Source organism: Eptatretus burgeri, chromosome 4 (assembly GCF_056783735.1).
Source record: "Eptatretus burgeri isolate ZD-2024b chromosome 4, Ebu_testis_v1, whole genome shotgun sequence".
Lineage (NCBI taxonomy): Eukaryota > Metazoa > Chordata > Myxini > Myxiniformes > Myxinidae > Eptatretus > Eptatretus burgeri.
This window is the reverse complement of record NC_140964.1, coordinates 22477310-22492050: the sequence shown is the minus strand read 5'-3', so window position 1 is coordinate 22492050 and position 14741 is coordinate 22477310. Positions and strand designations below refer to the sequence as shown.

Here is a 14741-nt window from a genome sequence, read left to right as displayed (position 1 = left end):
CTCACTCAAGGCCTGAACATGGAGGTGTAATAATATACCTTTTTTAATAACAGGTACGCGTGACACAATATATTAATTAAATTTGTATTGTTGACAGCAAATCACTTTGTACAACCTCAACATACGATCGTGACAAAACACATTACTCGATTTATCCAGGGATAAAAAAAATACACGGAGTGTATTAGCGCAAGACCCAATCGAAGCCTGAAGGCCAATTATCTGATTTTAAGTTTTTTAATCTCTTCTTTTTTTATCCAAACATAGCCCTCGACCTTCCACTGGATGAAGAAGGAGGCCATGCAAAGTTTGTTTGCACTGGTTCCTGCAGGTGCTGGATGCATAAATGAACAAACAAACTTTTTATGCTCCTGCTGACGAAGTCGCCGTTGGCATTTTGTTTTTGGATTGTCTCTCCGCCCATACGTACATTCGTAAATCCATGCTAATTTAATGTTTTCTCTGCAACCGCTTATCTGATTGACATGAAATTTTCCCCATCGGTGCTCTCCTATGGTGAAATTGACTCGTAGAAAGTTCTTATGATAATTATGATGTCATAGGTCATGTGTGGCAGCCATGTTGGAAAGAAGGAAAACCTTTGGACCTCTATATCTCCAAAACCACTCCATGGAAAAAATTGAAACTTGGCACATGTGAAATACTCCCCATGGGAAACAAGTGGGATTTTTTTTGATGATGTCATAGGTGGCTTTGTTATAACGTCATTATTGCATACATCAAAGTCTTTATCCAATCTGTATGACATTTTTTTTGAGGGTTATCTATGGCTGAATTATTGTAATTGGGGAAAAATGATGACGTCATCGGTCACTTGGTTCGGCAGCCATATTGTTTTTAACATAAAACCTTCAAATATCTTCTTCTCCGAAACAGCTGAATAGATAGAGGCAAAACATTAAAGCCATGATATGACCTATCCATAAGGTATGATCACCGATCTATGAGGAGCAAAGAGTTCTCCAACTATGATGTCATATGTCACATGGTTTGGCAGCCATATTGGAATACCCTCAAACCTTGAAAAATCATCTTCTTCAGAATGGCTTGACAGATTGATGGGAAATTTCACTCACATGTTCCTCAATCCTTAGGGATACCAGGGTTTTCATGGATAATTAATAGGTTACATGGTCTGGCAGCCATATTGGTTTGAACAAAAATCTTTCAAAGAACCTTTCTCTTGAACCGCTTCTCTTTCACAATCGATGTGAAACATCACAGTTATGATCTAGTAGTCATGGGGAATACACACCACATTGCCAAAAGTATGCAGTCACCCCTTATAATTAGTGGATTCGGCTATTTCAGCCACACGCTTTGCTGACAGGTGTATAAAATCAAACAAACAGCCATGCAATCTCCATAGACAATCATTGGCAGTAGAATGGGCCATGCTGAAAAGCTTAGTGACTTTCAATTTGGCACCGTCATCAGATGCCACCTTTCCAACAACTCAGTTCATCAAATGTATGCCCTGCTAGAGCTGCCCTGGTCAACTGTCAGTGCTGTTATTGTGAAGTGGAAACTTCTAGGAGCAACCAGCTCAGCTGCGAAGTGGTAGGCCACACAAGCTCACCTAATGGGACCGCTGAGTGCTGGAGCACGTAGCATGGAAAAATCGTCTGTCGTCGGTTGCAACACTCACTACAGAGTTCCAAACTGCCTCTGGAAGCAACGTCAACACAAACACTGTTTGTCGAGAGTGTCATGAAATAGGTTTCCGTGGCCGAGCGGCCACAAACTAGCCTAAGATCACCATGTGCAATGCCAAGCGTCGACTGGAGTGGTGCAAAGCTCACCGCCATTGGACTCTGGAGCAGTGGAAACGCATTCTCCAAAGTGATGGATCATGCTTCACTATCTGGTAGTCCAATGGACGAATCTGGGTTTGGCGGATGCCAGGAGAACTCTACCTGGCCGAATGCATAGTGTCGACTGTAAAGATTGGTGGAGGAGTAATAATGGTCTGGGGTTGTTTTTCATGGTTCGGGCTCAGCCCCTTCGTTCAACTGAAGGGAAATTTTAATGCTATAGCAAACAATGACATTCTAGACGATTCTTTGCTTCCAACTTTGTGGCAACAGTTTGGGGAAGGCCCTTCCCTGTTTCAGCATGACAATGCCCCCTTGAACAAAGTGAAGTCCATACAGTAATAGTTTGTCGAGATGAGTGTGGAAGAACTTGACTGGCTTGCACAGAGCCCTGACCTCAACCCCATCGAACACCTTTGGCATGAATTGTAATGCCAACTGTGAGCCAGACCTAATCGCCCAACATCAGTGCCCGACCTCACTTATGCTGTTGTTTCTGAATGGAAGCAAATCCCCACAGCAATGTTCCAACATCTAGTGGAGAGCCTTCCCAGAAGAGTGGAGTCCGTTATAGCAGCAAACGGGGGGACCAACTCCATATTAATTTCCATGGTTTTGGAATGAGATGGTGGACGTGCAGTTTTCCACATAATTTTGGCAATGTAGTGTGTGCTTTAAATTTCAACCTGATTGGATGCATGGTCTGGCTGCCAGAATAATTTAATATTTTGAATCTGGATTTAAATCAAATTTGCTTCAAGTATGTATAATGATGTAATAATGTGGGCAGAGGCATACAGTGGGGAGAACAAGTATTTGATACACTGCCGATTTTGCAGGTTTCCCCACTTTCAAAGCACGTAGAGGTCAGTAATTTTTATCATAGGTACACTTCAACTGTGAAAGAAGGAATCTAAAACAAAAATCCTGAAAATCACATTGTATGATTTTTAAATAATTAATTTGCATTTTATTGCATGAAATAAGTATTTGATCACCTACCAACCAGTAAGAATTCCGGCTCTCACAGACCTATTAGTTTTGTCTTTAAGAAGCCCTCCCATTCTCCACTCATTACCTGTATTAACTGCACCTGTTTGAACTCGTTATCTGCATAAAAGACAGCTGTCCACACTCAATCAATCAGACTCCAACCTCTCCACAATGGGCAAGACCAGAGAGCTGTCTAAGGACATCAGGGACAAAATTGTAGACTTGCACAAGGCTGGGATGGGCTACAGGACAATAGGCAAGCAGCTTGGTGAGAAAGCAACAACTGTTGGCGCAATTATTATAAAATGGAAGAAGTTCAAGATAACAGTCAATCTCCCTTGGTCTGGGGCTCCATGCAAGATCTCACCTCGTGGAGCCTCAATGATCATGAGAAAGGTGAGGGATCAGCCCAGAACTACACGGCAGGACCTGGTCAATGACCTGAAGAGAGCTGGGACCACAGTATCAAAGAAAACCACAAGTAACACACTACGCCATCAAGGATTAAAATCGTGCAGCGCACAAGGTCCCTCTGCTCAAGCCAGCACATTTCCAGGCCCGTCTGAAGTTTGCCAATGACCATCTGGATGATCCAGTGGAGGAATGGGAGAATGTCATGTGGTCTGATGAGACCAAAATAGAGCTTTTTGGTTTAAACTCCACTCGCCGTGTTTGGAGGAAGAAGAAGGATGAGTACAACCCCAAGAACACCATCCCAACCGTGAAGCATGGAGGTGGAAACATCATTCTTTGGGGAAGCTTTTCTGCAAAGGGGACAGGACGACTGCACCGTATTGAGGGGAGGATGGATGGGGCCATGTATCGCGAGATCTTGGCCAACAACCTCCTTCCCTCAACAAGAGCATTGAAGATGGGGCGTGGCTGGGTCTTCCAGCATGACAACGACCCGAAACACACAGCCAGGGCAACGAAGGAGTGGCTCCGTAAGAAGCATCTCAAGGTCCTTGAGTGGCCGAGCCAGTCTCCAGACCTGAACCCAATAGAAAATCTTTGGAGGGAGCTGAAGGTCTGTGTTGCCCAGCGACAGCCTCGAAACCTGAAAGATATGGAGAAGATCTGTAAGCAGGAGTAGGCCAAAATCCCTGCTGCAGTCTGTGCAAACCTGGTTAGGAACTACAGGAAACGTCTTATCTCTGTAATTGCAAACAAAGGTTTCTGTACCAAATATTAAGTTCCGTTTTTCTTATGTATCAAATACTTATTTCATGCAATAAAATGCAAATTAATTATTTAAAATCATACAATGTGATTTTCAGGATTTTTGTTTTAGATTCCGTCTTTCACAGTTGAAGTGTACCTATGATAAAAATTACAGACCTCTACGTGCTTTGTAAGTGGGAAAACCTGCAAAATCGGCAATTTATCAAATACTTGTTCTCCCCACTGTATATGGCAATGTCACAGAGTGCCCTTATAGTTTCTTTATATATTAGATACCTGGTCTCGGGGTGAATTCTGGCTGCCGTGATTGTCTTTGGTGATTAGGAAAGGCCCATTGAAGGATAATTGGTCACGGCAATGAACATCGCTTTCCAGACTGCATACAGTCTATCGAAAGCACAGGGCATGTGCTGAGAGATACTTCTGATCTCATGTCTGACATTGAGGACTTCCATGTATTTTTAGGTGAGTAAAAGCAGCATGTTAAATGTAGAGTGACCATTTGTGATCTGAGATGAGGCTGTGGAGAAAAGGAAGGATTTCATGTCAACTGCGATTAAGTTGACAGTTACGGGGATCAGTTTTTGTACCTTTTTATATAATGCAGTGATGTTGGCTGATTTCCAAGCAGATGAAAGATAACTTAGGACAAATGATAGGGTGAAAAGTGCAGAGAAAAGTATTGCAAGAGCAGCAGAGCAAGTTTATAGGACCCATGAGCTGGTGCCATCCGGTTCAGTTGCAGGGTCAGAGTCGAGGGTTCAGAGAAACTTCACCTTCTCAAGTACAAAAGATTCAGAGTCCAGGAGCAGTTGGGAATGACCGTTTATAGTGGGTATCAGGAGCAAGGGTTTGGGCACACACAATTTGGAAGCAAACACCTAATTGAGGCATTCGGCCTTCTTACGAGCCGAGTCGGCACTGGTGCTATTTGAAGTGAAGGAAGGTATGGAAGGGGAGTAGACACCAGAGACAAACTTAACTATAATGGTAGAATGAATACCTCTGTCAGGCTGGACAGTTTACATTTTGTTTCCCACTGATGGGCTGTATCTGCATCTGGACCTGAACCAAATCTAATCAGCTTGTTATTGTCACCTACTCAACTCATCCACCAAGTTCTGTAATAACCTGTCCACAACTTTTGGACATATTGTGCTATTTAGTGGATCATTTTTTGCCATTTTCTCTCCATTATGAAGAATCATTTTAAAATTATCGTCTCCGGATCTGGATCCCGATCTTCACCAAAATCTAATAAATTTGTCCTTGTCACAAAACCCAACCTGTCCACCAAGTTACATGTGAATCCATCCCTAACTTTTTGAGATATCCTGCTTAAAGGCAGACAGACAAACAGGGGTGAAAACTTAACTTCCGTTTGAAAAAGTAACAAGAGACCACTTGGTTTTTGAGGAGGGAGACAAGTTTGAAAGCTCAATACTGAGTTTGGACAGATGTTTTCGGCCTCTCCGAAGAGTGGACAAACACTTGTTGTGGGCTTATTGGAATGCACTAAGATTGCCTTCGGTCGGATTTGCCTTCCAGGAAGCGAAGGCAAGTTTTTTTCACAGCAACTCCCTCACCACAGGATTCAGTGTACCATGGGCAGGAAGAAGGATAGGATAACTGAAGTTGAGATGGGATGAATCTGTGCATAAGAAAAAGAGAAGATTTCTTTGGAGGAATTCCCAGACTGAGCTAACATCAAGGCTGTATATATGGGAGACCAGTCCTGAAAAGAGAGGGCTGCTTACAGTTCCTGCCAATCTGTCTGAATGAACTGCCAGACTCGCTGGCACTGAGGCAGCTCTTTGGGAAAAGCCAGAAAGATGTTGACTCTCACAAGCATATGATCAGATGAACCAATTGGAGCAGAGGAAAAGCAGGAAATATTTGCGGGAAGTTTGTCATCACCAAGTCCATGAGGGAAGATTTGCCATAAGGAGAAATCTGGATTGGAAGGTTCACAGATTGAGTCACAGAATTCCTTTGCTGAAGTGCCATGGCTGAAGAGAGGGGCACCTACACTCAGCCAATTTGCATGGTGATAATCGAAATCACTCCATATAAGGAAGAGAGAGGTGGGATTAGTGGTTAAAAGTTTGTCCATGTTGCCAGAGAGAGAGAGAGAGAGAGAGAGAGAGAGAGAGAGAGAGAGAGAGAGAGAGAGAGAGAGAGAGAGAGAGAGAGAGAGAGAGAGAGAGAGAGAGAGAGAGAGAGAGAGAGAGAGAGAGAGAGAGAGAGAGAGAGAGAGAGAGAGAGAGAGAGAGAGAGAGAGAGAGAGAGAGAGAGAGAGAGAGAGAGAGAGAGGTAGATGGAGTCATCACTGTTAGGAAGACGGTACAACACACAGATGAACAAAAGGTGGGAGTGGAAGGGAGGTCGCAGCCAAATGTACTCCTGTGGGTTGGGATGTTTAAGATCAGTTTGTGGACAGTGAGAAATTGAGTTATTGATGTAAAGAGCAACTCTGCCGCCAGAACGGGGTTAAGGCCTATCAAAATTGAGGAAATGATAGCCAGGGAGAGATACGAAGGAGTCGAGGATGCGATGTGGGAGGAAGGATTCTGTTTAACTGAAACAGATGATGTCTGGGCTGTAATATTAGAAATGCGTCCCTTATGTAATCATTAGACATCGTCTGTCTGAAAATCTCATTGCTTTTGACCCCATTTCAAATGTCCTCACCTTTGTAAATCTGCCTCTATGTCCTTTATAAGACTTTGCTCGGCCTTGAGGTGCTACATCGGTGGGAAATGTCCGTTTGCAACAAGATTCACACCTATGTATCAAGATTTGCACCTCTGCAACAACATTCGCATCCTGCAAACAAGCATCGAGGGGGCAGTCCTCCACTGTTAGATGAGGCCCATGGCCAATGCCGAATGAGAAGGAAGGGGCATGACAGGTGATGGGTGAAGTGGTGGGCATAGGCTTTAAAAGAGTTCACACCGGATGCCCCACCATACTGTCCTGATGCCCCACACCACCACCCGGCCAGACATGTCCCTCCTCCTTTCTTTTGGATCCAGGCACTGACCTAGCCTGTGGAAGGACGTGACCAAGTCTGCCGCCCTGCACTTTACCAGATGTGCCACACTTGCACAGCCCGGGGGATTTATTGTCTTATGACCTTTATGTGTTGTCTCTCCAGCATGGTGCGTCTTCCGGGGCCCACGTAAGTTAGATAATTAAAGAATCTCTCATTTGTTCATTTCCATCATGAGCATGTATTGGTGAGGGTTAAGCATGAGTTACATTTGCTCTACGGCTAGGATACGGCAGCCGTACCCCCCCCCCTGAATTGACAGAAACGTGCGGCAGCCGCAGAGTTTCTGAGGTGGCCTCAGGGTGGCCCTATGCCGCATGGTTATCTTTTACAGGCCGTAGGGGTCTCCGTGGAATTAAAGCGCGGAGTTATAACTTTTTTAATTTCTAGGTTGGCCGTAGCAATTCGACAAGCCGTAGCCATGACGTAGATGTTCCACCTCGACCTACGTAGGGCGTACGGTGGGCTTGCATTAATCGTGCGGCTGCCGTAGGCTCTTATCAATGAAAAACGAATTTTGCCAACCCCCAAAAAATTACGGCGGCTGCACTATTTCCACTGTCGCCGTAGGGTAGTCCTAAGGCGTCCCTGTGTTCAACGTACGGTGGCCTTGTGGTCTGTGTGACTACCTGTGGGCAACACAGGGTCGACGCACGGTTCCCCTACGCCCGCCGTGCGTCCTACGTACGGCCTCCGTGGCAGTCTGCATCGATCGTGCTCTACCGCTAGTGATCGGAGTATAGGTGTTTGCCAGACATCATCACATTTCACCAGCAGCTCAGACCAGACACATCACCATGCCTCCAAAGAAGCGATCAACCAAGGACAAGGGGAAAAGTGCCAAGAAAAAGACCAACCCAGTCCCTGAGGATGAGCAAGAGGACCAGCCATCCATGGAGCCAGAACAGGTGCCAGACACCCAGCTTGAGCAGGACAATGACCCTGATGGAGAGGATGACCTGGTCCACAATCTTTATGACAGATATGAGATAAGATATACATATGAAAAAGAACTGGTATATATACCCACTCGTTACCGTCCGTCTGGCCGCACGTTCGCCTTCGGGCCCCCCTGCGGTCGCCTTGCGGGCACCTTGAGGCGACCTTGAAAATTCTATGGCTGCCGCAGGGACGCCCTAAGGTCACCGTGCGACATCAAATCAAAGACTGTACGGCACCCCCACGTTTTCGGTCTTCACAATTTCTAAATACCCCATGCGGCTACCCGAAAAATAAAAACATATGTGACTGCTACATTGTGTGACCGTGGAAATACTGCGGCCGCCCTATAATTGCTCGTGGCCATCGATTTTTTTTTTTTTAGACCCTACGGCCGCCGAGCCAAATGTGACAAGCATTAAGAGGTTTTAAACAGGAGGGTGCTGCTGGATGGATGTGACTGCAGCCTATTGTAGAAATGATGGTGGAAGGACCTTTAGAAGGTGCGGTGGAGTCACCCCATTGGACCTTGCAACCTAGTCAACTCCCCATCAACCATCCCGATGCGTTCACATGATCAGACAGATTCAGCAGCAGGAAAATGAACTGATCTGATAACTGACATTATTGATCTTGCATAGAGAATCAACACCTTATGAACGGGTGGGCCCCTTTGATGAAGGCCATTGAGCTAGAAACACATCCATTAATTTATTTCTTCCCCAAAGAGTGAGTTCGCATTTTCAAAAAAAGGCTTTTAAAGCCAATGTATGTTGATTGATTTTATCGTGTCATTTTAGGTATTTCAAGATGAAGTTTTTTTATTATTATTTATTTATTTGTTTCTTTTATTGTAGATATTATTGTTGGCATATTCAAGGTTTTCTTTTTTGTATTCCACTGAGTCTAATGAACCACTGTGAATGAGTTTGTGACATTGTTTTTTCATTGTTGTTTAAAAAAATTAATGAATATAATTATTTGAAATAGTACCAAATACAGGCCCTGTATCATGATAATTTCCTTTTATTGCATGTTTCAAAGCAAAATACAAAACTGAAACCATTGCTTATTGATCAATGATCGATTTGTTGTATGCTGGATCGTCCATTATGACTTTGTGCTTAACCATCTGCCAACACTTCCATTAACACAACTGTTGTACGAACATAATGTACACATCAAGTCATGAAAGATAGTTGTCCACCAGGACTTCAGGGTTTAACCCCACAAATTACATGAAACCTCATCATTTGATGCAAAGTACTTTCATATTTGGAACACTGATTGGATGACTAACATTCTTGAGGAAAGCAATGCTCTCCTCTCCTGAGTCTTTCATTCAAGAACCATGATTCATGGTAAAGTATTCCGCTTCATGCTGTAAAAATGGAGCTTGGTTTGTCAGATTGAGATTTATTTTCATTTTCATCACATTTTCTTTTATTTGTGTTATTATTTGTATGGATGTGTTTGTGCTTGTGCTTGCATGTTTCTACACAGGTGTGTGCTCATGTTTATGTGTGTATTTGTGTTTGTGTACATGCAATGCAACCAGGACTTTCTTCAGGAGGCTCGGAGAGACTCGCATCTGGGTTCTAAACTTGCAAATGATCGCGTAATGTTATTTCTCCATCTCCTTGGCATTGACATCAGCGGACATGCGCACCGACCTGCATCTCAGTGAGTTGCTCATGGAATGACATGCTTTAACCCTGTCATGCCTCTCATAGCCCTTTAGTACCTCTCAGTCTACTTACCATGTCACTGTGACTTGCTTTGGAAGAGAGAGCCATCAAAACTGCTTTGTCGAGTTTGTCAGTACAAATTATGATTCTCGGTGTTGTGTGTTACAAGTTATAGTAAACTTACTTGGGGAATATACTGTTATGTTTGTTGGGTAGATGGAGGAATTTCATAGGAAAGTTAGAATTGAATAGAGTTGTTTGGTCCATAGACGTGTAGGAGACATCTCGATGTAATTAAGTTGGAAGACTGTGAGCTTAAGTGACACGGGGTGGTGGTGTGGTGTTAATTATATATGGATTAAGGACAATATCCCCGAGTATGTGATTGCCCCCTGTGAACTATTCCTTTGTTTTTGCATTTCCGAGCCAACCATTGAAGGAGTTGTGTTTTTTATCACCAAAACCATGATAACAAACAAGCAAAACGTGCCGATGGGCCAGAAGTCCCACCTTCCCAGATTTCGTGCAAGCAGGCCACGCCCCGGAGGAGGAGCTTGATACGGCGTGACGTCGAAGAAGAAGGGTTGGTTGCACAGTAATCATGAGAGATTCGGAGTACATGCACGAGGTCAGGGTGAAGTGGGGTTGAATGCGAAGTCAAGGACGCCCGCGCTCGAGAGACGAGGACGTAGCTAGGAGTTGACATGAAAGATCAGGGCATGATTAAATGGCTTTCTTTCGATGCATGAAGAAGATGGCACGATTATCATATTCGTGCTGAGGCGATTTTTGGCTCGCATGGTGAAGCAAGACGCTGACCTTTGGTTCTTGGTTGGGTCATGAGGTACGGACCCCGAGCCTCGTGGGTGTAACCGAAGGGCACGGCAGTCATTCTGAAAAACATCCGGTCAGTGAGGACGATCGATGCACGAGAAAGCTGAGTTTTGAGTTTAGAATCTCAACAACGGGGTCTCTGAACCTTGGTGTTGAACCCCCCTCACGAATTGCCTGAAGGTACATTCGTCCCGCTGCGAGAGAGCGGCCGAGCACCATTTTTGAGGGCACGTTTGCGGCCTCGAGATGAAGCGCCTCCATTCCTCGTTCCATAAAGACAATCTCTGGACAAAGCTAAGTGCCGGGATAAAGGAGGGTTTTTTTCCTTTATTATCTTGCCAAAACGAAGTTTTGTTCTGTTCCCTTGTCTGTATTTAAGTCTGTGTGGAGGCGCCTCAATTAGATTCAGATTTAGCTTACCTTATGTTTTTCTTTCATTATTGTAATTTAAATTACTGTCATTGTACATATTTGATTATTGTTATTAAATTATTATTTGTTCGATTTCATTTGCTTTTGTCTATGTATTTGTTGTGGGTCGAGTACAACCCGTGTGCCTCCATCCTTTACCGCCATTTCTTTCCTGCGTGCTCATTGATCTCCAAGAGTCTCGGCTGTAAACCTCCAAGGGAGAACTTTTTGGCCATCCGTCCAGGTGGGGACTAAACCCCCCTGGAGTCTCTTTGTCCTAAAAACCTGCTCCTCTGTGCTTGCTCACCCTCTCTCTGTTCTATTCACCCTCTCATTTGTTCAAGTCTGGCACCCTGCCCTGCTCACCAAACTCTCTTCCTATGGTATCCAAGGCCATCTCCACTCATGGCTCGCAGACTTCCTCTCCTGTTGCAGTCACCGTGTGGCCCTAAATAGAGTTCTTTCGACCCCCCCCCTTCCTGTCCAGGCTGGAGTTCCTCAAGGTAGCGTTCTGGGCCCTGTTCTTTTTCTGGTTTTCATCAACGATCTCTCCGACTTTCTGGAAAATCCTCTTTATCTCTTTGCTGATGACTCCACCCTCTGCCGTAACATCTGTCATCCCTCAGACCGGCAAGCAGCAGCTTCTTTTCTCACTGCAGATCTGGGTAAAATCACAAACTGGTCCAACACATGGAACATGTCTTTCAATCCGGATAAATCTCACTCTCACGATGTCTCTCCGAAAGGACCGTTTGGCAAATCCCCCCCATCCACTTTCTCAACAACCCTCTGGAAGAAGTCCTTTCTTTCAAGCTTCTGGGTCTCACTATCTGCCATGATCTTTCCTGGGAAAGCCATATTTCCAACCTCACCTCCAAAGCCAGTCGCCGACTGGGAATCCTCCATCATGCAAAGTCCTTCCTCGGCCCACCTGAGCCCCTGACCACATACAAAGCTTTCATCTGCAGCCTGATGGAGTATTGCTCTCCCCTCTGGGCTGGTGCTCCTGTCTCCCACCTTTCTCGGCTTCACGCTGTGGAAACCAAGGCATTTTGAATCATTAGCATCTCCCGCGATGAGGCCGAGTCTTTGGGACTCTCACTCTCTCACCGCAAGCAAGTCGGTGGTCTTTCTGTCTTCTACCGTCTCCTCTCTGGTCTCACCCCCCCTGCTGTGTCTGCAATTTGTCCCCACCATATTTTCGCAGGGCGCTCAAGGTCTGCCAACAACCCCCTTCTGGTAAAACTACCATAACCACGAATCACTGCTCACCTTCACTCTTTCATTCCTCTTTCTTCTCACCTTTGGAATAAACTCCCTCACTCTGTTCAATCCCACTCTTCCCTCCAAGCCTTCAAAACAGCTGTTCACCACCACCTCTTATCATCCCCCATCCAAATCCTCGATCTTTTCTACCTCCATTAATCCACCCCAAACCCAAATCAGTATAGGTCTGAGGTTTCATTGGCTTCTATTGTGGGGCTCACACTTTCTGACTCTCTCACAGCTTTATCTTAACTCAAATTTGATGTCTAATTTCCCTCGCTGAAGGAGAGGGTATTGCATTTCGGTCCGTTTGTTTGTCTGTTTGTCCGCACTGAACTTTCGTGTTTTTCTCCGCAACCACTTGTCGGATTGAGACGAAATTTTCACCATTGGTGTGACTACTTTAGTGGAAGGTTTTAATGATAATTATGACGTCATAGGTCACGTGTTGTGGCAGCCGAATTGGAAAAACGGAAAAACTTTGGACCTTTGTATCTCTTTGGAAAACTTTCGAAAAAAATGAAACTTGGCACATAGCAAGTACTCCTCATGGGGAATGTGTGTCATAGGTGCCTTCGTTATGACATCATAATTGCCTATTTTGAACGCCACATCCGATCAGTATGAAAATTTTTGAGGGTCATCTCGGGATAAAATGGTCCACAAAATTTTTTTTGTTGACATCATCAGTCAGGTGATTCAGCAGCCATATTATTTTAAAAAGCAATAAAATCTTCTTCTCTGAAATGGCTGAACCATCCATCACTCCCAGCAGTTATAAAGTAGCAGTTCTAATTATGTCTCTTATTAATTACGTATAACACCAGAACACAAATGCCACACACAATACACCACACAAAACTACACAAACACCACACAACACACCACACAAAACAAGTCCTGGTGAGGGTCTGCAATCTCTGATTGCTCTTTTTCTTGTTTAATATATTATTGTGTCTAAAATTACTTTAGACTCAGTTGCAAAAATGGGAAGAAAATTGTGTGGATATTGATGTTTTAAAAGGCAAAATGCATTTTAAAATCCATTTCTGGTTTACATGATGCGGAGAGTGAGAGGGAGGGGAGAGGGAGAGGAAAGGGGGGGGCATGGGGAGAGGGGGAGGAAAGATGGGGCAGAGGGAGAGGTAGAGGGAGAGAGTTGGGGGGACAAAGTGAGGGGAGGAAGGGAGGACAAAGCTTTTGTTTCATATGCAGCCAGTGCCTGCTGGTGACATCATTTATTGGAAGCACGGCTCTGCCGCCGATGCAGTGCCCCTGTTTCCAGTAAGCTGGAACTCATTTTGCTGACCTCGGAAGGATGACAGGCTGAGTCAACCCACTTGGTGTTATTTCAACAGAGTGACAGGGGCTCAAACTCAAGACTCCAACATGTCAAGCCAGCCACCTTAATGGTTAAGCCAACACCAGGCTTAATTTTATAAGTGATTCTTCACCATTGGGAGACGGGGCTAAAAACGGTATACAGTACATGTGGCATGATATCTCAAAAAGTTGTAGATGAGTTATGACAAAACTTAGTGGATAAGTTGGGGAGGTAACAAGAACAAGCCGATGAGATTTTGGTTCAGGTCCGGATCCAGATCCGGTCTATCATTGGGATACAAAACAGAAACTGTTCAACCTGGCTGAGGTATGCACTCCACCGAGTGCCGTTCCAGTTGAACATGTTGATGGAGCTGAAAATTATCATGTATGTGGGATAATTCACATTCATCAATGGAAAGGATTTTTTTTAACTTTTTCAAGCCCATCACCGATATTGATCATGTTACTAGTTAAATATTTGCCAAGTTCTGTTTCTGTTCTAACTTGCTATTAAATCTGTTTTGCATGGCTCTCAGATTAATTGAAAACAAGGATGACGGTGATGAAAGTAATTTAATGAGAGAGGTTTAAGAATAAAATATCTATTGATAAGGAAATGCTTGATTATAATGTTCAAGATTGTCTTCACGGTAATGAGACTGTTCATTGTTATCTCTTATTTCATCGACTCCTTCCCGAATATAATACTTTAAAGGTCCACAGAATCAGAAATTCATGTTTGGTTTGATGAGTGGATGCGGCTTCACTTGACACTTAATCGGTTTTTTTTTTCTTGAATAAATATCTTCAAATGAAGATTTTAATGTTAATTTGTGTGTCTTGTAATTTGTACACTAAATTGGCCACTCCCCCCCCCCCAAAAAAAATGGTGATGTGATTGTCATATATCACATGATCTGTTCCATCATCTCCAGGATACTTTTGCTTCAGGACTTGTTTACGTACGGCCTATATACACTCTGAAAAACTGAACGCTGAAAAAGTACTGAGAATGCCATCTCGATGCATTGTTGCTGGTTGCAGCAATACAACCAAATATGGTGTGCGTGTGCATGTTTTTTTCAAAATATCCAGCTGTAAGGAAAATTGGGACAGCCAAGGTATACCTGACCAGAGGAAAGTGGCATGGCCCAACTGCTTCAAGCTTCATTTGCAGCACCTATTTTGAAGATGATTCGTATGATAACGTCCTGT

General features: G+C 44.1%; 1 protein-coding gene across 5 annotated transcripts in view; it reads left to right on the top strand.

The window, feature by feature from the left end:
* The window catches only part of PIGN (phosphatidylinositol glycan anchor biosynthesis class N), a 138475-nt gene that overhangs the window by 27712 nt on the left and 96022 nt on the right, over positions 1-14741 (top strand). For 4 of the 5 annotated variants that reach the window (XM_085877149.1, XM_085877150.1, XM_085877151.1 and 1 more), the window contains one exon: positions 9560-9684. The exons of the other annotated variant lie outside the window; for it this stretch is intronic. In XM_085877149.1, coding sequence (XP_085733275.1) covers positions 9560-9684 — 125 coding nt within the window. The remainder of the gene's footprint in view (positions 1-9559; positions 9685-14741) is intronic. 5 annotated transcript variants of the gene reach the window in all.